The sequence below is a fragment of the Electrona antarctica genome (genome assembly GCF_951216825.1).
Source record: "Electrona antarctica genome assembly, chromosome: 17".
Classification (NCBI taxonomy): Eukaryota; Metazoa; Chordata; class Actinopteri; order Myctophiformes; family Myctophidae; genus Electrona; species Electrona antarctica.
The window spans coordinates 24,240,964-24,268,208 of record NC_136798.1 but is presented as its reverse complement, the minus strand read 5'-3'; the positions used below and the strand labels follow the sequence as shown (position 1 = coordinate 24,268,208).

At 45.1% G+C, this 27,245-nt stretch overlaps 2 protein-coding genes across 5 annotated transcripts in view; one reads left to right on the top strand and one right to left on the bottom strand.

The window, feature by feature from the left end:
* The window catches only part of ptprk (protein tyrosine phosphatase receptor type K), a 149,189-nt gene that overhangs the window by 108,693 nt on the left and 13,251 nt on the right, over positions 1-27,245 (bottom strand). The window lies entirely within an intron of this gene.
* Positions 2,914-13,231, top strand: LOC306940507 (HLA class II histocompatibility antigen, DR alpha chain-like; the record flags this gene model as incomplete). Its single annotated transcript, XM_079525605.1, has 4 exons — positions 2,914-3,160; positions 3,611-3,650; positions 11,088-11,293; positions 12,724-13,231. The coding sequence occupies 4 exons, from the start codon at positions 2,914-2,916 to the stop codon at positions 12,870-12,872; spliced, it is 642 nt and encodes a 213-aa protein (XP_079381731.1). The 3' UTR covers positions 12,873-13,231.

Here is a 27,245-nt window from a genome sequence, read left to right as displayed (position 1 = left end):
GTGCCTGTGCACATGTGTGTGCACATCAATACAACACTTCAGTGGTGCCTGTGCACATGTGTGTGCACATCAATACAATCTAGTATTAAGTTACAGCAACTGTCCTGGCCATTTACATGCATCGGCGTGATCAGCCCGTGGGAAAGGCAAGTGCAAGATCAGTCTCAGTTTACAAGACCCGATCTTGTGACAATATTCTGTCGGCTGACGTGTCATAAAACTGTTAGTCTGTCGATATTAATTCCAAGAGGGACAGAGGCATTACCTGAGGCAAAAATGGTACCACACCTCCCTCCCTCCCTCCCGCCCGCCCTCCCTCGCACCCTCTCTCTCTCTCTCTCTGTGTGTGTGGGACTGGGGAGGGGGGGGGGGGGGGGGTATGTGTGTGCTTGTGTTATCACCTTCAGCTGTAAAACGTGGTCAAACGTCACTTGGGGGCAGGAAAAAAAAAGGACAGCGAGGGATAGAGAGAGAAAGAGAGATTGAGAGGGTGAAAGAGGAGAAGTGGGGACCTCCACCCCTCCTACCTCCAGGCTCATGGCTGTATTGTATGTGTATGGGCGTGGGTGCGCGCGTGTGTGTGTGTAGGTGTGTGTTTGTGCACGCAAGTGTGTGCTAAATGAGTTTTGGGAGTTGTCGACTCTTTACGATAGCTGTAACTGGCCTGAGGACAGCCGTTATTACACTTTACAACAGGGGAAATACTCTGCGCGCGCGCGCGTGTGTGTGTGTGTGTGTGTATGTGTGTGAGTGAGTGAGTGAGAAAGAGAGAGACAGAGCGACAGACAAACATTATTCCATGTTTCTCCGTTTTTGCACCCATTTTGGACAGCAGCCACTCGGACAGATCAGCCATTTTCAGAATTGGGGGGCTGGCAAATTAAATTCATCTGAATGAATTCTATTACTCTCCCAAGTGTAATAATGCAAACGCTTTCAAGAGTGTGCACGTGCGTGTGTGTCGGAGCAAAAAGTGGCTCAAGGGAGTAAGACACCATTTACCTACAATAGGTGTGTGTATGTTGTTAAATGACAAAGCTCTGAGCCGGAAATGAGGGAACCGGTTTCTGACTCATATTCAGGTTACAAAACACTGCCTTGGGCGCGCGCGCGCACACGCACACACACACACACACACACACACACACACACACACACACACACACACACACACACACACACACGACAGCATTGTTAAGTACAGATCCTCCCATTTTCTTTTTGTCTCTCCGTCTTTCTTTCTGATTTTATTGAGGTCAAAAGACAAATATGGGCTGGTCTGTGGATTAATAGCAGATACAGATACAAGACTGCGAGTGAAAGGTCAATGGTTTGAATCCCCTTGATGCACCCAGCCACCCACACACACCCACAGAGGTCCGCACACACACACAGGACCACGCCACCACGCACAATCATTTTACACACTGTGTTCCCTTCCTCGCAGAGTCCTCTGTCCTCGGTTTATTGAGGTCAAATGACAAATACGAGCCAATGCAGAGATCCCAGAGACACTGAAATGCTCATCACTTCTCCTACAGGAAAACCTTCGCTGGCTGCATCTGTGACTGTTATAGACTGTCTGCTGTTCCCCGGCGTCCCCGTTTCTGGGCATGTCACTATGCAGTCAAAAACTTCTCAAATTAGTGATAATAGCAGATCTACTGCACAAGCTCAAGCTTGTAGAATAGATCGTCTATGCGACACCGTCATACGATGAAATATCAAATACAGAATCACAGATGCCAACGTATTAATAAATAAAATAAAATCAAGACTCTGAAATCTGTGTTAAAAAAATTAATAATCTGGTTACAAATAATAGAATGGAAGATAAAAAGCAGTGCACGTCGAAATATTAGCTTTTGGAGGGGAGAACACCAAGGAATCAGGCAACAACAATATATATATTTGAAATATGAACCATGGATTTTCTTCTGGCATGTTGCACATCACACGTAATATTAGCGTACAACTGAAACGGCGGCGGTGGAACAAGAAATTCCAACAACACAATTACCTCAACACATTCTGCAGTGGCTAAATGTGGTCAAACAAAGTCTCTGATATCGCAGAATTAGATGTCAACAATACATGTCTGTGTCAATCAGAATTCAGAGATTTACAACTATATATATAGTTGTATATAGATATAGATATGTTTTAGATCAAAATGTCTGAAAAGGGTTGACATGGTAGTACTGCAGTTAAACACAGGACAAAACCTGAGGTGAAAAATACAACTAAAACATGAAAAAAACTGTGAAAATAAGAGTAAACGGGGAGTAACCTATACTGAGATTTAGGAATAGGTTTTCCCAGGATATCTGAACATCCGGTCAAGTCTGCAGTAAAAACTAAAGGATTGGAGCTTGAGGGAGTTAGATGAGTTTATATAAGACATACCCAAAGCGAAAGCAAATGTCAGCATGAGGACATATCTCACTGACCCTTAAATGTCCATTTGCAAGGCTCTGAATGTTGGGGGGGGGGGGGGGGGTGTCTATGGCCTACTGCCCCAGGGCTTCAGACCCTATATTGTGCTCCACACACACACACACACACACACACACGAATATGAGGGTCACTAACAGCGGGACGAGGGCTGGCGAGGGGAGGGGTAGAGTCGGCTCAATGAAGCGTGGACACACTGACCCAATCCTAAGAATTCGCCACTGTATTGACCTTACACCCGGAGGTGAACTGTGGCGCTGATTAATTCAAATGGTCACTGAAGGACAACAAAAATGAGTAGCTCGCATGGAGGGGGACAGGGGGATGGGGGGGGATGGGGGGGCGCTAATGCTGTAGAAAGTCCCTGGACCCTTCCTCCCTCCCTCCCCTCTAAAAATAAGCAAGAATTCACCCTTCTCGCAATGCAGGTAGGAAGAACACAAAAAGGTCCAGTGCAGAATGAATTGCATTCATCATCGGAGGCGGGGCGGCGGCGGTGGTGGGGAGGCGGCGGTGGGGAGGCGGCGGGGCGGCGGCGGCGGTGGGGAGGCGGCGGTGGGGAGGCGGCGGTGGGGAGGCGGCGGGGCGGCGGCGGTGGGGAGGCGGCGGCGGTGGTGGGGAGGCGGCGGTGGGGAGGCGGCGGTGGGGAGGCGGCGGGGCGGCGGCGGTGGGGAGGCGGCGGTGGGGAGGCGGCGGTGGCTCAAGGGTAGAGTGGCTGGATGGTAAACGCAAGGTTGCCAGTTCAAACCCGGGCTCCCCCAGAGTTAGTGTCGAAGTGTCCTTGAGCAAGATGCTGAACCCCATTTTGCTCCCGATGTGCTGGTTGGTGCCTTGCATGGTTTCCACGGCCATCCGTGTGTGAATGTGTGTGTGAATGGGTGAATGTAATGCACAATCTATGTAAAGTGCCTTGCATAAAGGCACTATATACCATTTACCATTATCATGATATCATTTATCAAAGGACCTGAACCCACTTCAGCCCTGTACACTCACTATACCGTGTTGTACTGTATGTCAAATAGCAAAAATAGGCGATTGCGTCACGATTCGCAACCGGCACATTTATGTTTTCAAAATGTCTTTCTGCTTGTCTTTAGAAATCTAATACATTTCCTGAATGTACATTGTCTTATTGAACTTGTGTTACCTCCAGGTTACGTGCCTCTGCAGCTGGGTGCTGAAGTTCCAGCAAGGTACTGTATATTTATTAACAAAGTAGGACAGGAACATCTGAATTCTAAAGGAGTTTAGTCACTCACTCAGACTGTTGTTGTGCCCTCTAACTAACTAACCATCAATAAAATGATGTTCGTGTTACAAATCAATATTACTTTGAGTGGCTTTTCAGACAACGATTGCTTTAAAGTGGTCGGTGATGTTTGGGCGTAAAGTGGCCGTGGAGGACAGAATACTGGAAATGATCAAATAAGTTCTTTAACAAGCTGGAACAAAGTAGCTGCTCTTGTGTGTGTGTGTGTGTGTGTGTGTGTGTGTGTGTGTGTGTGTGTGTGTGTGTGTGTGTGTGTGTGTTCCCACAAGAATTATGCCACCAACCAACCCCCCACCTCTTGTGTCCCCCTCTATCAGACACAGGCGGGCTTTTTCTCTCATGCCTTGATGGCACGTAGGCTACACGGTGTGCCAAGTAATTAAATGTGTGTGTGTGTGTGTGTGTGTGTGTGTGTGTGTGTGTGTGTGTGTGTGTGTGTGTGTGTGTGTGTGTGTGTGTGTGTGTGTGTGTGTGTACGTGTGTTCCCCCTGTGAACAGTTTGGGACCTCGATAATAGAAAACAAGTACAGTCTGGCCCCATTTGCTTTTGTTCTACCCTCATCCATCCATCCATCCCTATAGCCAGTGATTCATGCAGTCATCCATACTTCCATCCCTCCACGCCTCCCTCCCTCCCTCCCTCTCTCCTCCCAGTCGCCTGGCTCCATCCCGGCCTCTACCCTCCTCATCAGTTCATCATTTCCTTTCACCACAGTGAGGCACAGAGTGCTGGTGCTTCCCCGCTGGTCTGTCACACGGGGGCTGACATTTGGTTGTTACACAACAATCAGCACCCTGTTTGGTTGTTGACACAGAGAATGAACAATGGTGCGCGCACACACACACACACACACACACACACACACACACACACACACACACACACACACACACACACACACACACACACACACACACACACACACACACACACACACACACACACACAGTGTGCAGTGTCTTTCTTGCTCACTTTAATGTAAGTAATCAAAGTGGACATGGGGCTTTGTGATGCTGAGAGAGAGCGATAGAGGGAGAGAAAGAGGGAGCGAGCGAGGGATCATTTTCCTTTCACTGTCCTCCACTCCATCCCTCTCTCCCGCAGGCTAGAGGGGACTATATGGAGAGAGAGAGGGGGAGAGAGAGAGAGAGAGAGAGAGAGAGAGAGAGAGAGAGAGAGAGAGAGAGAGAGAGAGAGAGAGAGAGAGAGAGAGAGAGAGAGAGAGAGGGCGAGAAGACGGTGGGGGGGACGGGGGGGTTACAGTCACTCAGGGACAGAAGAGAGAATGAGACAGAGAAGAGATGAAAGAACTACAGCAAGTGAAGAAATATCAAATGACGACGAGCTAATCCTTCTAGGGTCTTAATTTTATGCAAATAAACAAATGAAAACAATTCTATCTAGTAGTGCAGGCAGCTAGCTAGTTCCCACTAGGAAACTGGGATTTCGGTGTTTCCGTTCCAAATCAAGCCAGCAGGTATGTGCCCACAGTCGGGATCATTTTTGGCCGTGCAGTCCAAGCCTCACCGCCCCCTCCCCCCCCGGAGACGGATGGTCATTCTCTCATATGGCTGCACAATTGTGCAACAAGAGACAACCTTGTGAACGTGCCGTGCACTTATCACAGCACATCGCTGCATGGCTCCGTCCTTTGATTTGTTAATGTTTGTACAGCCAAAATCTCTGATCCTGCTCCTAAAAAAAGTTACACTGCTATGATGTACTGTGAAGTCCTGGGAGGGTTTAACACAAAGCACACACGCGCGCGCACACAGTCACACACACAGAGAAAAATTGGAAGGTACAGTGTTTGTAGCAGCTGAGCTGGGCAGATTTGGCTGCTGCCTTTGGACGACACCTCTAACGATGGCTCCTGCTTCAATAGGGAGAGATAGGACCAGGAATCGTGTGTGTGTGTGTGTGTACTCGCGCAGTGCGCGCGCGTGTGTGTGTACTCGCGCAGTGTGCGCGCGTGAGTGCTGGTGCACACATACAGTGCATTGCCCAGAGTATTGCATTCAATTGCATTGGACTGAATCTATGCAAGTGTATACACAAATGTGTGTGTTTGTGTGTGTGTGTGTGTGTGCGTGGCGTGCGTGCGTGCGTGCGTGCGTGCGTGGCGTGCGTGCGTGCGTGCGTGCGTGCGTGCGTGTGTGCGTGCGTGCGTGCGTGCGTGCGTGCGCACGTGTTGTGTGATGCCAGGGTGTGTGTCCACTCCAACAAACAACTTGAAGAGTAAAAAAGCACCTTCCTTGGACTAAAACTCTAGCCACAGGCGCGCGTGTGCCTGGACTGACTGAAAAATCACACCTGTGTGAAGTAAGTGGTGCAACTCTGTGTGGGGGTCCCCGGGGGGTCCCCGGAACTTCCAGACCCACAGGAACTCACTCAGGGTGCCGGCCCGGTTTCGGCGAGTCGCCCCGCGTCCGAAACAGTCGAGAAGGTTTTTTTGTGGCTTTCACCTTTATTGTCTCCACCAGGCCGAAGGCATGGGGAGAGAGTATGTTTTGTTTTATATTTTCTTATGGAGGGACAGACAGTAGGCTGACAGGAAATGGGGAGAGAGATGGGGGGAAGACATGCAGTAAAGGCCGTCGGGATCGGGAGTCGAACCCGCGGCACACTGCCAGACTGGATTACCAGCCAAGGTGCCTGGACCATTGAGCCATGGCCCAGGCGAGAAATTACAGAGTTACTGTGTGGGACATCCAGACCCCCAGGAACGCGCCCAGGGGGCAGGGCCTGTTCCGGCGAGCCACCCCGCGTCCGAAATGGTTGAGAAATGACAGAGTTACCGTGTGGGGGTCCCCAGGGGGTCCCTCTACTGTACTGTCACTGTACTGTTAGTGTGTGTTAGGCTGCACAACAGTGATACCAACCAAATGCCATTTCGTGCTCGGACAGACCCAGCCAGGCAGCCAGAGACACACAAAGCTAAGTGGTTGCACCACTTAAAAAACAAAAGAGAGAGGATGCACACACACACACACACACATGTGAGTACACAACACATACTGGAATCCTTTTGCTATAGTATTCATGTACAGATGCAAAACAAATAAAAAGCCATCCACCTTCCACTGCTGACCGACTAAAATGCAAGCACACACACAACCTCCTGCGTACTGTGAACAGTAATGCACAGATTATGGCAGTTTATGGTAGTTTGTAATTGTTTGTATTTAAGTAATACCGATTTTATGTTGACACCAGTCCGCGTCATGGTCATATTCTTTGCAACAATTCGTTAGTTTGTGGAGATTCTGGTTAAAGGCTTTTACGGATATTGCATTACAATACATTATAATAAAACAATGTATTATGTAACTGAATGTATTATTAGAATATCCCCATGTTTTTGCCTGACTATAATGGCCTCGGCTGTTGATGCAGACAATGCAACAAAAGTGCATGAACCAAAATATCCTTCATTCCAGCTGAACAAAAGAGGACTGTTGGAAGACGATGGTAAAACTTGAAGGTCAGAAGAGTTACAACATTCAGGGCATATTCACCACACCACGCCTTCAAACTATATATAATTTAGATGTGAGATGTTTATTTACATATGCAAGAACTGCGAAGGTAATGAGTGGGAAGAGTGAATGGGAAGGGATGAGAGAAAGCAGAGATAGAGAGAGATGAGCTGTGATCGGATGGACGGATGTGGGGATGAAGGAAGGTGAGATGGATGGATGGATGGATGGATGGATGGATGGAAAATTGACATGTTGTTCCAACTCCATTTGTTGGGAGTGGGAGACCAACAGTGATCGTTGTGCTCAAAAAGGAGGTTCATTGGACATGACTATTTATTGGACATGACAATTTATGATGAATGAGACAGAAAGGCTGGGCTTTTAAAAAAGAGCCCTAAGCCTCCAAGAAACGTGGCCAATTTCAAACAAGGAGAGGAGATCCCAGATCCCACTGTTTAGTTACACCGCAGGAAAACACGCCAGCTGGCTCCTCACGTTCCCATCCAAAGAAAATATTTTTAGCTCACTGCTAAAAACAAATCTACCAAGAATAAAAAGCTGTTTTGTTGTGGGAGTTTCGCAAGCCATTTGTGGCTTTCATCTAAACAGCTAATCTCGGCTGTCAACAGAGGTGGGTAAAATGGCAAAGAAAAGATTACGTCCTAAAACAGAAAAAAAGGATGATTATGATGATGATGATGCTGTAGCTACAGGCACCAAACTGCAGCCGCCTGCATGCATGTACGCCTGCTGATCTTTGGAATATTAAACTACCCAAGTCCGTCTGTGGCCTGAATGGTGCACATTCCTCCGTACGCACTCACGGGCTGATTTCATTATAGATAAATCACACTCATCTATTCAATCTGCCTTTCTTTCTCCATTCTCACTGTCTGCTCACTTTCTCTCTGCCTCTCTTTGTCTGCATTTACGCTTTCCTTGCATCACCCCCCCCCCCCCCCTGCTCCTTTTTAACCCATTTTGAGCGGGAACCCCTTTTGGTGTTAGCATTATGTTATGCTTTAGCTATTGAAAAATAGCAGATCTACAAGCTCATAGCGCGCCACCGAGTGGCGCGCTACGAGCTTGTAGGTCTGCTATTTTTGAAAAATCGAAGAACGAAGACATAGAAACATAGCTTTTTCAGAAAACTGTCAGGATGTAGAAGACATTTTAGAATCTGATCTCAGGTCAAAATAAGTTAATCTTCCTCCACTCTTCTTTCTGACTCTACCACTCCTCTCTCTCCTTCGCCGCGTCTATCCCTCTCTCATTTTCCCTCTTTCCCTCCACTACTCTGTTTATTGGCTGGAAATAAATGTGTAATAAGTATGCATGGTTGACCCCGGAGCTCACACTGAAGAAGAGAAGAGAAAAAAAGTGAACTTAACAGAACAGAACGTGGTGTTGGAAAGCTGAGTCCAGCAGAGCAGTCACAACAAATTCATCTCTCAACCCCCTCCCCCCCCAGTCTGTCTCCCTCTGATCCGACACAAGCTGGCCTCAGAAAAATACAATAAAAGGAGTCGCCTCGGTCCTGTGTGTCTTAGCGCGTGTGTGTCTACGTGCATACGTTGCGTGCGTGCATGCACACATACAGTATGTGCGTGTCTCTGTCGGAGGTAGACGACACCTCTTACTCTCTACTCCCTGCCTCATCATTACAGCTGCTCCGCGGAGGTGTGTTTCAATATATCACCCTGTCACACACACACACACACACACACACACACACACACACACACACACACACACACACACACACACACACACACACACACACACACACACACACACACACACACACACACACACACACACACACACACACACACACACACACACACAGTCCCTGCTTAATAAGCGGTATTGAGAGCTTCTAGCTTTATGGAAGCTAAAACTGCATTCCTGCACAAAACGTCATGGTCTCTCTATCCCTCTCTCTCTTTACATCTTCTTTCTCTTTTTAATTTATGCCATCAATTTCTCTGTGCCTTTCATTTCTCTGCCGTTTTCTCTTTCTTTCATTCCTTTCAAAATGTCTGCTTCCATCACCGCCTTTTCCTCCCCTGTCCTTCCTTCCTTTGTTTCCTTTCCTCACCTCTTCCTTTCCTTCCTCTCTTTCATTATTTCCTGTCTCCAACTGTTTCTTTCCTGTCTCTAATTCATTCCTTCCCTTATTTCCTCCCTCCTTCCTTCCTTCTCTTCTATGCTGTATCTTCCTTTAGTCCGTTCAGTTCAGGCTAGCACAGTCAAATCCTCAGTGTTCACATTTGTAACACAATCTCAACATTAACATTTTGACTGTTCTCTCTGATGGGGTCCTCTTCTCTGCTGGTGCTTTTTGGTCACATCAGTTGAGTTCAGGCTAGTGTTTGAGAGTCAGAGCCTACAGCACACATGGGTTTAGCACGTCAGTAGGTACTTCTAGTTGTGACAAAGTAGAAAAATCACACCCGTGTGAAGTAAGTGGTGCAACTCTGTGTGTGTGTGGGGGGGGGGGGGGGGAGTTCCAGACCCACAGGAACGCATCCAGGGTGCCGGCCCGATTCCGGCGAGCCGCCCCGCGTCCGAAAAGGTTGAGAAATGACAGAGTTACCGTGTGGGGGTCCTTCTACTGTACCCTCTACTGTACTGTACTGTCACTGTACTATACTGGCACACTCGAAATCACCATATATACAGTTAATATGTGCGTGTGTCTGTGTGTGTGTTAGGTTACTCACAGGTGGTGAAAAACAACCATGCTGTTTTCGTGCTCAGACGCACCCAGCCAGCCACCCACCCAGCCAGCCACCCACCCACACACACATAGTCACTTAAGGAAGTGGTTGCACCACTTAAAAACAGAACAGCAAAGACTTCTGTTTTGTCTGCCGTCGTAATATTGTTTATTTATTGTACATTGTAAATTACTTATGTTTTGTGACATGTACTTGTTATGTGCAAGAGAGGACCACAATGGAAACGAGGCTTGAAACGTCTATGGAAAAATGAATGGGAAATTCTCTTCTGGTGCCCTCATCATTCTGAAAGCGGGCGGAACTGTGACCTTCTAAAAATCAGCAGATGCACAAGCTTGCAGCGTGGCACATCTGCTATTTTTTACATTTTTGAAAAATCTTGAAGCTCACTGCAGTTTTTAGTGAAAATAGCTCTATTTGAAATAGAACTAAAATTTATTAGGTTAATTCATAATATTGTACTTTTCTCACTTCTTACCAGTGTTGATTTCGTCGACTAATACTATGACGAATGTTCGTCGACTACCTTTTTTCACTGACATAAACTAAATGGAAACTAAACTATGATGACAGGTGACTAAAATGTGACTAAAACTAAATGCAAACTATTCAGAAGACTGGCTAAAACTAAAATCTAAAATCAACACTCCTTACACAGCTGAGTCAAAAGCGCAATATCTGTCCTTTAGTGTAGTAGCCTACTATAGCCTCGCGTAGCCAGACTTATCTGCTTTTGCAATGTAAATTTCCCAGGGTGATATTGTCTGGCTACCCGTGGCTCCTGTGACATGCGTGGCAGGTTAAAACTCACCCGTGGCTGCCGACATGCGTGGCAGGTTAAAACGAACCCATATGGCAGGATAAAACTCACCCATGGCTCCCGACATGTGTGGCAGGTTAAAACAAACCCGTGGCTTCCAGCATGTGTGGCAGGTTAAAACGAACCTATGGCTTCCGACATGCGTGGCAGATAAAATCTAAGCCGTGGCAGGTTAAAACTAACCTGTGGCTTCTGGTGACTGTTGAGGTTATGTTTAGGGTTTGAGTTTTGGGGTAGGGGGTCGGACTATTGCCTGGCGTTCTGTTAGTACGTCTGACCAAAGTACTGAGGTACAAAAATACAAATGATCAAGTAAACGCACTTGTCCTCCACCACTGCAGGTCAGCTGGAGCAGGAACGGTGAGGTGGTGAGCGGAGCGTCTCTGAGCCGCTTCTACCCTAATGAGGACGGAACCTTCCACCAGTTCTCCTCACTGGACTTCATTCCCCACGAGGGAGACGAGTACAGCTGCAGTGTGATGCACCCTGCCCTGGACCAGCCCACTGTCAGGTTCTGGGGTCAGTATACCGCCATAGCACATTTTGATTTAGTTTTTTAGCCAGGTGCCACCATAGAGTAATAAAAGGATAGAGACCGAACCGGAGCATTAGCTCCGCCCCCCCACTATTCATTTAGATGGAAGTTGCTCAGTGGCGTTTTGAAGCACCCGGAAGACTGCCGGAGGTACAATTATAACTCAATGGCTCGAGTGAGCGGAAGTTAAGCCCGGACCTCAAATTTGAGGTACAGGATGATGCACGTTAAGCACATGATGTCACTGAACGTTTTTCGGCATGTAGGTAACGTTTCAACGTTGGATAGCCTTACTGGGGACTTGCGTGCCACCTGTCTACTGTCAATGTTGAGACTAGTGAGGACCTAGTGGACACCTTTTCATGATTGACTGCCTCTAGCGCCTCTAAGCCAATGGGAGATAAAACCCATAGTCTCTTTGCTGCACCTGGTAGTTATGACGTGAGTCATTCTTGTTTAGTAGTCTTTTGACTAAAATTTTGTTTTATAGTCATACGTTTTGTCAAACGTTTTAGCGCTGCTTACGTAACTCGGCTACTAGCCTCGTTCCTGCAGCAACGCTATCGTTCTGATAATCACGGAAAAGCACAGCCTCTCGTGTAATATTGTTTCATTTTACACTTGGTTGCATGTTTAATGATGGAGTAGGCCCTACTGTGATTTTCCACCCCAAAATATGAGCATCAGGTATTATTATTTATTATATAAGGAGGAAGAAGTGTACAGTATTTGTTAAAACGTCGTTTTTATGTGGACATGCCCACCAGTTCATTAAGTGGTTTGCCTGGTGGGTGGGTGGGTGGTGATCCACCTGAACTGAAGCCACACATGCAGATGTTGTTGTATGATAAAGGGGGAGGGGTTAGGGGAGGGGATGATATTGTGATGTCACTATCACTGTTTTATTCATTGGCACGTTTGGCTATCAAGGTTTCGATCAGCCTCCAGGAAGAAACCCTAAATACAAAGGGAAGACATCGTTGCATATAACAACCACACCAAGGGTTCTAATGAAGTACTGTCACCTCATAAATACATGAACTGGAAGAAATACAATGATTTAGTTGGGGACCACCTGGAACCCCCTCAAGGACCACTGGTGGTACCCGGACCACTGGTAAAAAAAAACAAAAAAAACATTAACGCACCATGTACATTATACCCCAAAACTCTAAGACACAATGAATAGTTCAATTTAACATTAAATTATACTTTTGGATACCGTATAATGGCACAGGGGAAATTCCACATTAAACAAGGAAGTGGAAGTTTTAGGTAAAAGGTCTGTTACAGCAACATTGTAGATAAAGGAAAACCATAGGGGTCATTGAAGGGGCTCCAGGTGTTCCCCAGCTAAATCTTTGATAGTTTTGTTGTGTCTCTGGTGGTGTTATGATTTATTGTCCCCCTGCAGATTCAGAACCTGAGCAGGTGGTGAAGGCCAGTTCTACAGCGGATGTGGTCTGTGCAGTTGGACTGACTCTGGGCACTCTGGCCGCAGCAGGGGGAATGTTCCTCATGGTCAAGAGTGGCCGTGTGTGTCAACCATCAGAGGTGCTGTGATGTGGAGGAGGAACTTAGGAAGCTGTACGACGACTTTGAGCTTGTAGATCTGCTATTTTCAGAACACAACATAGAATTACGCATTTACAGCATTGCGAAGAAAAATCCCAGCGGTCTGCATTATCCCTATAAGGTTTTAGTTTGGACTTTCACTCTTTTGGAAAGTGCAGTTTTTCCCTTGACACTGAGATTGCCAAACCTGCAGCCACATTATAAGAAAGGGTCATATAGATCTTACCAACATTCTTTCAGAGGCAGAGCAGTTTTGGCAGGCATTTTCAAAGTAGGCCTATCTATATGTGGGAATTACGATTTATTTCACTGTCAATCAAGCTGCCAAGAGAGTATGTTGCTATAACTTCTACCACCCACCTGGCTGCCCCTTGATGACTTCCGGAGCAGACTACTTATCGAAAATCTATATCGAACTTTTTATTACTATTGCAGTAAGTAGTCACTAAGACTACAACTACAAATGTGTAGCACATGTGGTTCAAATTATATATTTTTGTACAGTGGAAAAACTATGGACATTTTCAGAATTTTTTCTTGTGCTGGTTCTTATAATCTTTTTTGGCTGTATTTTACCTTGAAACATTCGCAAATTGTTCCCATTTTCTTTTACAGGAACAGTTGTACGTAAAGCTCCAACTTGACATGTTTTATTTTTTATCTTGCATTGTGCCCTAACTCTTGTTGTTTATTTAACATGATTTTCGTATACTGAAATGTTGCGATTTCCCATTAAAGCCTTTAACTGCATTTAAAGACTGTGCGTGAGTTTTTTTCTTTTTCAGTACTATAAAGTATACCTCTAGTAGCCTACTAACATTTACTACTTCCACAAGAGCATTTGAAGTGGTCAAACTAGCAATAGTATATTGCATATAAAACTAGAAAAAGTGCCCTTCTGGGCACAGGTCTCCACCAGGAGGATAGGACTGTGTGAGATGTTTGGCAAAATGTTTAGGAGTAGTTTGCCTTTGATGGCAATTGGATGACTTGAGGCATTTTGTTCCAAAAATGTGTTTTGCAAAAATCAACCTGTTGGTGGCGCTATAACAGGGCAGGCCAATGTGAAAAGGGTGGGATATATTCCTCAGCCTAGTAATAAAATGTGTGAAAGATTTCACGTAAATTGCATGCTGCGTTCATGATTTGAGGCTTTTGTTCAAAACGGGGCAATCTTGCAAACTGTGAAAGCCAATTATAGCCAATTAGGATGGAATATGAAATATCGGACAGATCCGACTTGAGCACATGACCATAGAGATACTGTGTAACGATTTGTGAGATTTTTGGACAGAATCTGGAGGAGTAATATAAAAAAATGTGTTTTACAACAGTCGGCCTCCTGGTGGCGCTATAACAGGCCGTTCTGGAAGATGCGGGGCAGAGGTTCATCGTTGGCATCCAGGGAGTGTGTGTGCAAAGTTTGGCATCGACCAGGTTAACGGTGCCGGAGATTAGCTGGTAACAGACGGACGGAAGGACGGACGGACGGACGGACACACACACGGACGGACACACACACGGACGGAGTGCAAAACATACTCTCTCCCCATGCCTTCGGCCTGGTGGAGACAATAAGCACTGGACTTTATTGTGTTATATCCTCGATTTCGCCACTTTTCAAATAAACTAAAAGAGAACATAACAGACAAAAACCAACAGGAGAGGAGGAGAAAAAAGGAGAAAAACTGAAAGAAACTGGACACCTGGATCAGTCCTGAGGCCTTGGGGGAGGAGAGGAGGAGGGATGGGGTAGAGATGGCGGTGGGGGTGGAGATGGGGGTCATTTGCCGTCAGCTGTTCCCTCATATGCATCTATGTACGCACGCGCATGTTGTGTGTGTGAGTGAGAGAAAGTGAGTGCATGTGCGGATGCCTCCGTATGTGCATTAGTGCTGGAGGAGTTTAACAGGGGGTCGCACCAGATGGACAGAGACACTCTCTCTCTCTCTTGCACATACACACGCACACACAGACACACGGTTCCACCTACACTAGCAGCATAAAGCGTTCCTGAATTGTCCTGGTAAACAGTTGAACAGGATGAGTGGAAAAAAATCTAAATTCTCAAATGATACAGTACATTCCTCTCTGGAGAGAATGTTGTATGTTTCATAAACCCAAGCACATTCATGGCTGTAAGACATAGGGCTTTAAGCTTTGAAATGTGAAAACAATAATCATGGTGAACAGACTGGCCCCTTAGTGGATTTAATCAGGCTTGTCATGAGCTGTGGATGTGGCTGGATGACCGCTGACGGACTGATTGATAGATTCATTAATTAACATATTTGAGAGGTATTATAAAATAAGAAAAAAAGACACTTTTTTAACCTAAAACAATATACGTATTATATAGATAGATAGATAGATAGATAGATAGATAGATAGATAGATAGATAGATAGATAGATAGATAGATAGATAGATAGATAGATAGATAGATAGATCCAATTATTCATCTGCAGCAAAATCAAATAAGATATTTTCTAATACCATTTCCCCTTCATTTTGGCACAATACAGCGTCGAGCTCAATCTGTGTGTAATCTAATTTACGTAATAATTATACCTGGAGATATTTACCACAGTGTGCCAGCCAACTTAGGCTTTCATTTGCTTAATGACTAGCCTAGCCCACAACACGCAAATCCCCCTAAATGAACTGAGTGTGTTTACAATGTACATAAGGAAACACTATGGGCTTTCATGTCATGTTGAAAGAGAACTTTTGGGGGGAATTCTGTGTGATTTCCTGTGAGCTGTAGACAGATGCAGCCCTCGTTCATTTAACCCACATGTTTTATCATGTGACGACGTGCTACCTTATGATCTACGATACTTTGAGATCAGCACAACAGGAAAACAAATGAGACTTGCTCCTGTACTCACAATGATTATGCTTAATTTATCCATCGCCATAAGAATCATAAGCATAAGAATCCTGAGCATCTGAAGTGAAATAGACAAGTGAACTTGATGTATACGTATAGATGTATGCCTTCTGCATCTTGCAGATTTGACACCGCAACTAAGTGATAAATATACTTTCTTACCTGGATGCCGTTCTACCTGCACTTTTCCATTATTAAGATCTTGTTATATTGTGTTGTATAGTTGTGATTCTGCAGAATATGTCCCACCAACATTTCGCTACTGGCACTGTATGAGTAAAGTGAGGAATAAATCCCTCTTGACCTTCTTGATAATGACTGGGCTTTGAGCTGTGTGACCTGTTGTAAGCTTGAAGAGCGGATATTTTCAAAGTATAAATCAAGCAAAAGTACACTAGAATTGCCCCACTTTCACTAAACTGAGTATTACTCACTAGTATGAGTGTTGCACATACAGTTACAGTATGCATAAAAACTGCTGACTGATCACTCTGAGTCACTCTGGAGAGGTGAAGAGAGTGAAAATACCCACATAAACAAATAGACGTGACTAAAGAACTCCCGGTATAGTTCATCAAAGGGAAGGCTTTAGGTTTGGAATAGAGCCTACAGCTGATTCGGGACATTTCATAGATTTCCCATTATTTATAACGCCATGAATTGTTCATACAATGCAAATTGTGAGGAAAATAATTTTTAAATTAACAAGCCAAAAGAACCAGTTTCTCTACTAAATTGAAGTCTTCCAGGAAATCACAGACAGCTTGTGTCTATTTTGACCCCTACTAAGCTCAGACTGTCAACACACAGGCATTATGCAGGCACACACACACACACACACACACAGGCATTATGCAGGCACATCTGCCCACCCACGCTCAGTCATTCACACACACAGTCGCACACACTCATGAATACTACAATAGCCACTCCATCCCTTGTCCACTTTACTAAGACTGTGTGTGTGTGTGTGTGTGTGTGTGTGTGTGTGTGTGTGTGTGTGTGAGTTGAGTGCAAGAATGCGTTCCTTGCAAGTCCATGCATTTGTACGTACCTACGTGTATGTGCGTGCGTGAGTATAATACATCCCCAATATTTGCACATCTGAGTATTTTGTTTGTCAGTGTGTGTTGAGGTGAGAGGTTAAATGCTGGCCAATTAACATTCATCACCGAGTTCTCTAGTGTCAAATCGGCAAAGCGGACACACACACACACACACACACACACACACACACACACACACACACACACACACACACACACACACACACACACACACACACACACACACACACACACACACACACACACACACACACACACACACACACACACACACACACACACACACACAGAGAGACAAGGAGGGTCTCTGTGTCTGAGTCAAACTCTCATCTCTCCTCCTCTCTGCATCTTTCCATCTCTCTCTCTCTCTGTGTGTGTGTGTCTCTCTCTGTCAATTCAATTCAAAGGGCATTATTGGCATGAGAAAACATACGTTTACATAAATTGCTTTCTCTGTCTCTCAGCTTATCAGGCTGCACTGTTTGTTATCTCGGCCAATGTAAGACCTCTTTTTCAATGTTTGGGACAGGGCGGGGGTATCCTAATGTCATCTTATCTCTATTAACATGGCATTACTGAACTGCAATGTGAAATTCATAGGGGCCAACATGACATGTCATCATACAACTAGTTTAATGACGACACCACTGTGTTGATCTCTCTGGAGATACTAGATTTACCAAAATGTCTGTCTGTCTGTCTGTCTGTCTGTCTGTCTGTGACTCACCGCATCCAAACTCGCTGACTGACTGATGGCTAAGTAAATGTCAAGTAACCGATTTAATCATTTTAAACATAACAGACGCATAAACTGAGTACCACACTCGTTAACATGATGTCTCCACTCTCCATATCATCCGACTAAGTACCAGAGTTAGGGACGAAGTGACATTTTCTTAAGTCTGACCTTCTCTCTTAGTGTACATCCCAAAAACTAACAGCCATGCATACACACACCGATGCCACGGTTTCACAGCAGCGCGCACACACGCACACGCACGCACACACACACACACAGTGAGGGAGCCTGCATCTCTCGCAGCATGTTTCTCTGCTCCGAGGCAGGTGATTCTGTCATCGCCACGGTTACTGTCAGGACGCATCACTGGTAGCCGTGGCAACTAATTAAGAACTGCCTGTCAGCCCCCATGGTCAGTATGCACGCACGCACGCACACACGCACACACACACACAATTAACTACCTGCCACATTCACAAACTACTCCTCCCTGTGCCTCCAAGACACACACACACACACACACACACACACACACACAGGTCAGTGCTAACTATAATTCTGCCACTACATATCAGCATTCAGCATGCAAAAGCAGCATGCACACAAGCGTGTGCGCAAAGTCGCAAACTCACCCACACAAACACACGTGTGTCATTTGGATTTCTGACGCTGATAGAACGTGAGGTTGCTCCTCAGAAGTCTTGACAAGGTGGCCATTGGCCTTAGTTCTTTTGCTAAAGTTTGTTTGATAGATGACTCCATCTCAACCCAGCAACAACAGCATCACAAGACCAGAGATCACCTTCATTCAAAATACGCGCACACACACAGTCACACACACAGTCACACAGTCACACAATAAATGAGTGAGTGAGTGAGTCCTTGCATCTGTCCACACCACATTAAACAGTCATGTGAATTATCTCACTGAACTGTGTGTGTGTGTGTGTGTGTGTGTGTGTGTGTGTGTGTGTGTGTGTGTGTGTGTGTGTGTGTGTGTGTGTTTAGTAATGAGGCGTCACTAGGGACGTCGTCACTAAAAGTGGAGTGATCGGAGTAATGAGCGACAGAGGAGAAAGGAGAAGCGAGACGAGGAGAAGAGTGAGACATATTCTTCCATTGCGTCTTTTACGCTTTGATGGATCACGCATCTCATGCCAGCAGTGTGGCTCCGAAGCCTGGTTCAGACCAACGCTTTGCAATGATTCGCTCACAACAGCCCGCGAATGCGACCCGTTGTGAGCTCGTAGATTGACTATTTTTGGCACACGACACGTAATACGAATTAAACATACCTGCAAATCAACCCATAGATGCAGAATTGGGAGAGGCTGACACACACCACAATACGTGCAAACATTATGAGCTCACACTGTATGACATAGCAATCTCCTGGTGAAACCAGGAGATAAAAATGTCACGCAGTTCGCCAGACAGATTTAAGATGGGCGTGTTTTGTGCGGTCTGTTGTGTTCGAAGCCAGTTCCATGTAATGAATCCCCCCTCCCTGCCTCGAGACCCTGAACAATCCAAAACAGAGTCACTGCAGAAAGACAAATAGTCAGGCCGATTTCAGCTGAGACAAACCCACCAATCACAGGCGGAGGGAGAATTCCAGACAGCTCATAATGTAAGTGCGCGGACACACACACACACACACACACACACACACACACACACACACACACACACACACACACACACACACACACACACACACACACACACACACACACACACACACACACACACACACACACACACACACACACACACACACACACGAAACTAACAGGAGCAAAGTCCAAATCTTTCTCTCATGTTGCTCTCTCTGGGTCTCAGTCCCCTCCTTTCTGTTCTGCTCTATATGCACAGGGATGTGGGGTCAATTGCTCTCAGGCTCACATTGCGACTCTCTTTCGGTTTATATGCGTCTCCTACATTGCCAAAGAATAGCCTAACTAAACTATTTGCCTACCTAAAGTGGAACACTCCAGTTTCCCATTCCAAACATTGTTGCATGATTAATCCCAAATACTGGAAAGCACGCTCAAGACACAGAAGGCATTAACAAATATTCTCATAGAATAGTGGTTCTCAAACATTTTCATATATTTTTCAAGGGCCCTCAACTTGGGACGGACGTCCCATTTGAAAATATTTTATGCCAAGGAACCCATAAGACAGGGGTTCCCAAAGTTGGGGTTGGGGTCGCACATTTATTTTGGGTCATCGAAAATATTAGAAATAAATAAATTACACACCTGAATGAAATTTGACAAAATGAGTTAAATACAATGTAGAAATGATTACAAATACATTTTAACCAGTTACATTGTTCCTCATTTAGCTGGGGACCCCCTGGAAGCCCCTCAAGGGGGTCCCAAGATCCCACCAGCGTTAACGCAAGACATGTCCTTGGGTGAGACACGGAAAAGAAAACGGAGCGCTGCATCCTAAATTCCCATCAGCCTGACCCTCTCCTCCCCTCCCCTCCCCTCCCCTCCCCTCCCCAGCATCTTTCCCTCTCTCTCCCTTCTGCCTGCTATCACCCCTGGCAGCCACCCTTCCCCTCCATGTGTTCATGTATGGTCTATCAGTAGATATGGAGGAGGTAAGGAATGAGAAAGTGCAGCTGGAAATGTTTTTGTGTCAGCCCGCTCTGTTCCTGTGTAGCCCCTTATCACACTTCAAACAGCTAACTGCTCGCTCTCCCACACTGGGTTTTATACCATGGCATGCTATACAGACTCTATACTCTGTTATACCATACCATAGACTCCCATTCATTAATGTATTCTAGGGAGGTCATATATTGTCAATTCACGGCAAGAAAAAATTCTCAATATTATCGTGGGCTTAGGTAATCGGGCCGAAAATGTTACTGTTTTTTCCCCCGATAGATAGTGAGATAGATAAATAGACCTTTATTAATCCCACGAGGGACATTTTGTCGAGAAAAGTCAAATATTTCCTTGAACAGCATCGGAGGAATCCTATGATCGTGTTCACAGTGATCATATGTTCAGATGTTTACAGATTTTACGCTGATCTTCATAACATCCCTCCTGTAAGAAACCTTAGCAGATGTTTTAAAGATCAGTGACAGATGAGTGGACTTCATGAGCAGAGCTATATTAAGCCTGACTTATACTCAGTTGTACGTCTGTGTCGTGCACCAAAAACAGCTTGTAGATCGGCTTATGTGCGACACACCGTACACAACAAATTATGAATCAGGGCATTTAGGGATTCACGGATTATGAGTTTTTGTTATCGTTACATCCATTATTCTTATACCATGTTATATACACCCATTCGTATAGTTATACCATACTATAAATTTAAATTAAATTACAAATGATGTTATACCGCGTTACTTACAGAGACATTACTTTCTATATTCAGCTACCACACTAACTTTTTTACACAACCCTCCGATAACAGTAAATCACAATAACAATGTGATGAATGGTTTATGAATTCAAATGACATAAAACTAGAAAAAGTGCCCTTCTGGGCACAGGTCTCCACCAGGAGAATAGGAGTGTGTGTGATGTTTGGCAAAATGTTTAGGAGTAATATAATCGTGTGTGTGTGTGTGTGTGTGTGTGTGTGTGTGTGTGTGTGTGTGTGTGTGTGTGTGTGTGTGTGTGTGTGTGTGGCAAAGGTTTTTCCTTGGCCTCTAGGGAGTTGGCATACAAAGTTATCTACAAATCCATGCAGTTGGAGGTAAAAAACACTTTTCGGCCAGTTATAGCGCCACCATGAGGCTGAGTTGAAAATGTTCACGTGGCATTTCTTCCTCGGCCTAGTGGGAATGTGCATGCGCAATTTCACGGAAATCACACGATGTGTTCATGATTTGCAGCATTTTGTTTGAAACTGAGCACTCCTGCGAACTTTGGAAGCCAATCTTAGCCAATCAGGATGGAGTCTGAGAAATCTGAAAGACCCGTTTCGTTGAATGGCTCTAGAGAGACTGTACCAATTTGCGTGATGTTTGGACAAAATCTGTAGGCGTACTGTCCAAAAACTTGTTTTGCACAAAGCGGCCTCCTGGTGGCGCTATAACAGGCCATTCTGGAAGTTTTGGGGCAGAGGTTCATCGTTGGCATCCAGGGAGTGTGTGTGCAAAATTTGGCATCGACTGGGTTAACGGTGTCGGAGATTAGCTGTTCACAGACGGACGGACGGACACACGGACGGACGGACGGAGTGCAAAACATACTCTCTCCCCATGCCTTCGGCCTGGTGGAGACAATTATGTTTCCACATTGGTTAGAGTGGCAGGCAAACATTCTGAGTGGTAGGTGGAAATGTTCATCTACCTGCCACAGGCGCAGCTGGAAATAATAATCATTTACATTTCAGACCCAGATAGTCTCCTGCAATGGTTTTCAAACATTTTCATGTCAATAACCCCCAAATTGATATTATATATCAATTCGGGGGTCCTTGACATTTAATTATTTGAGAAACCCTGGCATCCCTATTTTGAGCATGTCATTACCTCAATGTCACTTTTTGTGAGCTTGTAGAACGGCATTTTTTTTAAGCAAGTATCGCGATTCCAAATAGCCCCAAAGCCCAATTTTAATTATAAAATAGGACTTCAAATCACTCTACCAAGAGGTAGTAACTATCCAGGTAACAAGACACGTATTCTATTTCGTATCACATTATTACAGACCATGAAACTGCCCTTTAAGCTTTAGTTCAGGAAATTAGGATTGTGATTTATGTTGTTTTCCATATACCAACACTTGCATCTTAGATGTGATACTGCACAGTTACAAACTCAACTAGAAAAAGTGCCCTTCTGGGCACAGGTCTCCACCAGGAGGATAGGATTGTGTGTGATGTTTGGCAAAATGTTTAGGAGTAATATAAACATGTTTATTTGTGTGTGTGTGTGTGTGTGTGTGTGTGTGTGTGTGACGCGACTTGGCCTGTTGTAGCGCCACCATGAGGCTGATTTGAAAACTGTCAAGTGGCATTTCTTCCTCAGCCTAGTAGTGGGAATAGGCATGCACAGTTTCACCGCAATCGGACGCTGCGTTGCGGAGTTGTGGCAATTTGTACAAAACGGGTACAAAACGGGCTACTCCTGAAAACTTTAGAAGCCAATCGTAGCCAATCAGGATGGATAATTATGAGAAATCAAACAAATCACATGATCACATGACTATGGAGAGCATGTGTACCGATTTGCGTGAAATTTGGATAAGATCTGAAGGAGTAATATTAGAAAATGTGTTTTACACATGTCGGCCTCCTGGTGGCGCTATAAAGAGCAGATGTGAAAAATTCCAGGCAAAGGTTTTTCCTTGGCCTCTAGGGAGTGTGCATACATGGTTTTACACAGATCGGTGCAGTTATAGGTAAAAACACAAATCGGCCAGTTATAGCGCCACCATGAGGCTGAGTTGAAAATATTCAAGTGGCATTTCTTCCTCGACCTAGTGGGAATGTGCGTGCAAAATCTCACGGAAATCACACCATGTGTTCATGATTTGCAGAATTTTGTTTGAAACGGAGCACTCCTGTGAACTTTGGAAGCCAATCTTAGCCAATCAGGATGGAGTCTGAAAAATCTGAAAGACCCGTTTCGTTGAATGGCTCTAGAGAGACTGTGTACCAATTTGCGTAATGTTTGGACAAAATCTGTAGGTGTACTGTCAAAACATTTGTTTTGCACAAAGCGGCCTCCTGGTGGCGCTATAACAGGCCAATGTGAAAACTTTGGGGCAGAGGTTCAGCTCTGGCATTCAGGGAGTGTGTGTGAGTATGGCTGCGATCAAGCCAACGGTGCCAGAGATTAGCTGTTCACAGACGGACGGACGGACGGACGGACACACGGACGGACGGACGGACGGACGGACACACGGACGGACGGACACACGGACGGACGGACGGAGTGCAAAACATATTCTCTCCCCATGCCTTCGGCCTGGTGGAGACAATAATGACAGAGAGCAACACAAGTAATATGGCATAAAATGTTGATACTGACACAAGTTGATGGTGAATGAAAGAGAGAGAGAGAGCATGCAAAAGGAACAGTGGCAGGCAAAAAGGTGGTAAGCTAGCACGAAGCGTCGCAGAAAGAAATGGCCGATATAAAGGTGGTAAAGTCCGTCTGTCACAGCCCTGTGATGCATTAAAAGACAACTTCAGTCTCCAGTTTAAGTCCTGCTTGATTGTGCAGTAAAAGCTATTCTGACGCACTCGTGGAGGCTTACAATCGTGTAAGACTTGAACTTCACATTATTAACATGTGGGAACGATTCAGCCCTTGTTATGTGATTCAAGCAACGGTCATAACAACTCTGTAAATGTGTTAACAGCCAAACTATGTTCAAGCCCTGAGTGACAAGGCTGTAAGCACACGTCACCATAGACCTAACTACTAGAGAAGTTTTCAGCTGGGCTCTGCTGGTTGCTCAAGAGAGCCTTTATTGTCCTGTTTCTAGGTGACATCATGCAAAAATATGATGATCATATTAACATTCCATTTGAACAACACATCGGTAGAGGTTTTGAGCTGGGGTCTGTGCGGTGCTGGTTGCTCACGAGAGCCTTCATTGTCCCGTTTCCAGGTGAAATCATGCAGTAATATGATGAACATATTAACATATTATACTATCCGTGTAGCTCTATATGAGACAAAATGATACAAACATTTATATGTGAAGCTGACACTAGGATTGTCTGATAAATATTGATTACCTGCTTTATCAAAGGCATATTGATAATAAGTCTTCACCCCACAATAGACACTATATTTATTATTCTGTTGCAGTGGTGCACACAACTCTAGTATAATAGTATAACAGTATAATAGTATAACAGTATTCAAACAACAGATCACCTAATCTGTTGGTAATCTCTCCCTTACTCATTTCCAATTTCAGCATTACCGATTTACCGAATCACTTTCTTTTTCTCCCTCAGTCTCACCCTAGCCTGGACTGCTAACCTTCATCTGCTGTTCCCTGGGAAACTCTATATGAGCAAACATACAGAGGGACTTGCTGAACACACTAACACACATGTACTTGACCGTGGTAAAGTACAAGTGGTTAGCTTGAGGCCAGAGAGAGGTAAAATGCGCCTAACCCAAACCACATGTGTGGCTCTCTCGTGTGTGTGTGCGTGTGCGCGCGAGCATGCGACTGTGCGTGTGTGTGTTATACATGGAGTAAAGCACCCATAGCTCCTAAAGCACACAGATTTGCCCACCCAGCACTCTCTCTCTCTCAGCCTGGTGTGGCCTGGTAGGTAGTGTGTGTGAAAGAAAGCACATGACATGAACAGACCGATACAGTTCATGGCTTTTTAACCTTTTTGACCACGGAAGCTTCTTTTTTTTTTAACAAACATGCTCTCTCTCCAGCAATACTGTGTTGTGTATTCATACAGCTATGAAAATTCCAACCAATTTCTACTACTGGATGCTGAGCAGCCCTGCTCTGAACAGCTCAATGGCACTTTGACAAAACTGTTGAGTCAATTACCCCACCCACATTTTCCACTTCCAGAAATCCAGAAATTAAAACCACAATCAGCAATTGACACACACACACACACACACACACACACACACACACACACACACACACACACACACACACACACACACACACACACACACACACACACACACACACACACACACACACACACACACACACACACACACACACACACACACACACACACACACACACACACACACACACACACACACACGTTGGGTTAACAGTACACTGTATTTACTGTAAATTGCTGTGCAGCACCAGCTAAATCACTGTCAGGAAAACCGGAAACAATTTTTTTCTCAAATCCAATCTTTTGGCCCGGTCATTCACACTACCAATTGCAAGTGACCAGATCCGATCTGTGCACTGATTTTAACAACTCAACGTAAAGCCGCCCTGCATCGAAATATCTGCTTTGGTTACCGTGGTATTGGTAACCAACAACAATAAGACATTGCAGATAGGACTGCGTGTAGCCGTTTTCTACCATTCCGCAAGAAATATCCTCATAAACGGCCTTGTTTCTGTACATTTTGAGAAGTTTAGAATATTGTACAGAGGTATCCTCCAGTGTGCCTCCTCCCCAAGTGACATGACAGGAGGAGCGTCATTGTCATTTCACATCCTACCCGGTTTGCATTTAACCGCCTCCCCCCTTTGGAATTCCAATAAAGTTTTCATATCGCGTCAAATAAGAACTGTGTTCCAAAAAAAAAAAAATGATCCCAGCGGTTTAAATCTTCTGCAACCCTGGACCAGGGGATGAGCGAGTGACGTCAGGACTTTGGTACAGATTTCACCGTCTGTCTGGCGTCCACTGTAATGCTGACATAATGAAGTGACATTATTCCTATAAAACAAACATGTGTTGCACTATTGTTTTCTCTCTTTTCTGTCCTCTCGCTTGTTTTCTTTCTTTTGCTCTCATTTGGTTGTTTTTCTCTGTCTCTTGTTTGTTTACTTAAATGAAAATACTCGTGCTCTGTAATGATGTCACGTCAGTAGCGCTCGCCGCTCGGGTCGCGCTGCAAGTGACGTTTGGACAGTTTGATATGTGACTTGGGTCACTTCATGTGTTCGTTGCATTCAGACTGAGCCAGAACTCCTCAGATCGGATTTAAATCAGATTTGAAACCACCTCTGGATGTGACTGAAGTCAGACAAAAAAAAATCGGACTCCATGTGACCTGTCTGCATTTAGACCTTTTTAAGCAAATCAGATTTCTATCTTGAAGTGACACAGATCTGATTCAGGCTACATTCAGGCTAGATTTGGCTGCCAGTGTAAATCAGTACACTGTTATGGAATTTACACAGACAAAAACTGATTGTGATTGATGAATGGACACACTTAGGCGTGCAAAAACACACATTTTATAACCTTAGATTTTGTAGTTCACCTTGTTTGCAAGCAATAAACTTCTCAGACAAGATGACCCAGTGAGTCACGGCTGTGTTATGTATGCTTGTTTGTGTACGTGTGCGTGCGTGTGTGTGTGTGTGTGTGTGCATGAAAAGAGAAGCTGAGTATAAGAGACAAGTTGTGTCATGTAGAGGTAGCACTGTATCTGTTAACTGTTAGTCCAACAAGACAGCTCTCCTGGCTCACACACAGAGAGCGAGAGAGAGAGAGAGAGAGAGAGAGAGCGAGAGCGAGAGCGAGAGCGAGAGCGAGAGCGAGAGAGAGGGAGACAGACACACCTTTATTTACTTTCGGCCCAATGGAGGCACACAGAAAGTTAATGCGTGTGTGTGTGTGTGTGTGTGTGTGTGTGTGTGTGTGTGTGTGTGTGTGTGTGTGTGTGTGTGTGTGTGTGTGTGTGTGTGTGTGTGTGTGTGTGTGTGTGTGTGTGTGTGTGTGTGTGTGTGTGTGTGTGTGTGTGTGTGTGTGCTTGCGTGTGCTGTGATTCATAGTCAAGTTGACTCAACTGAAAACAGAGTAGAAAGAAAAACCTAACAAAAGCATTCCAGAGAAGGAATCAGATTGAGAGACCTTGGCTTGGACCAAGGAGAAGGGAGGAATCAGGAGTGAGAATACCATCCACTTTATAGAAAAGAATTTGCTCCTCACTGTTGAGCCATCCTGTTGAATAAATATAACATGACCTTTGTGGTGGTT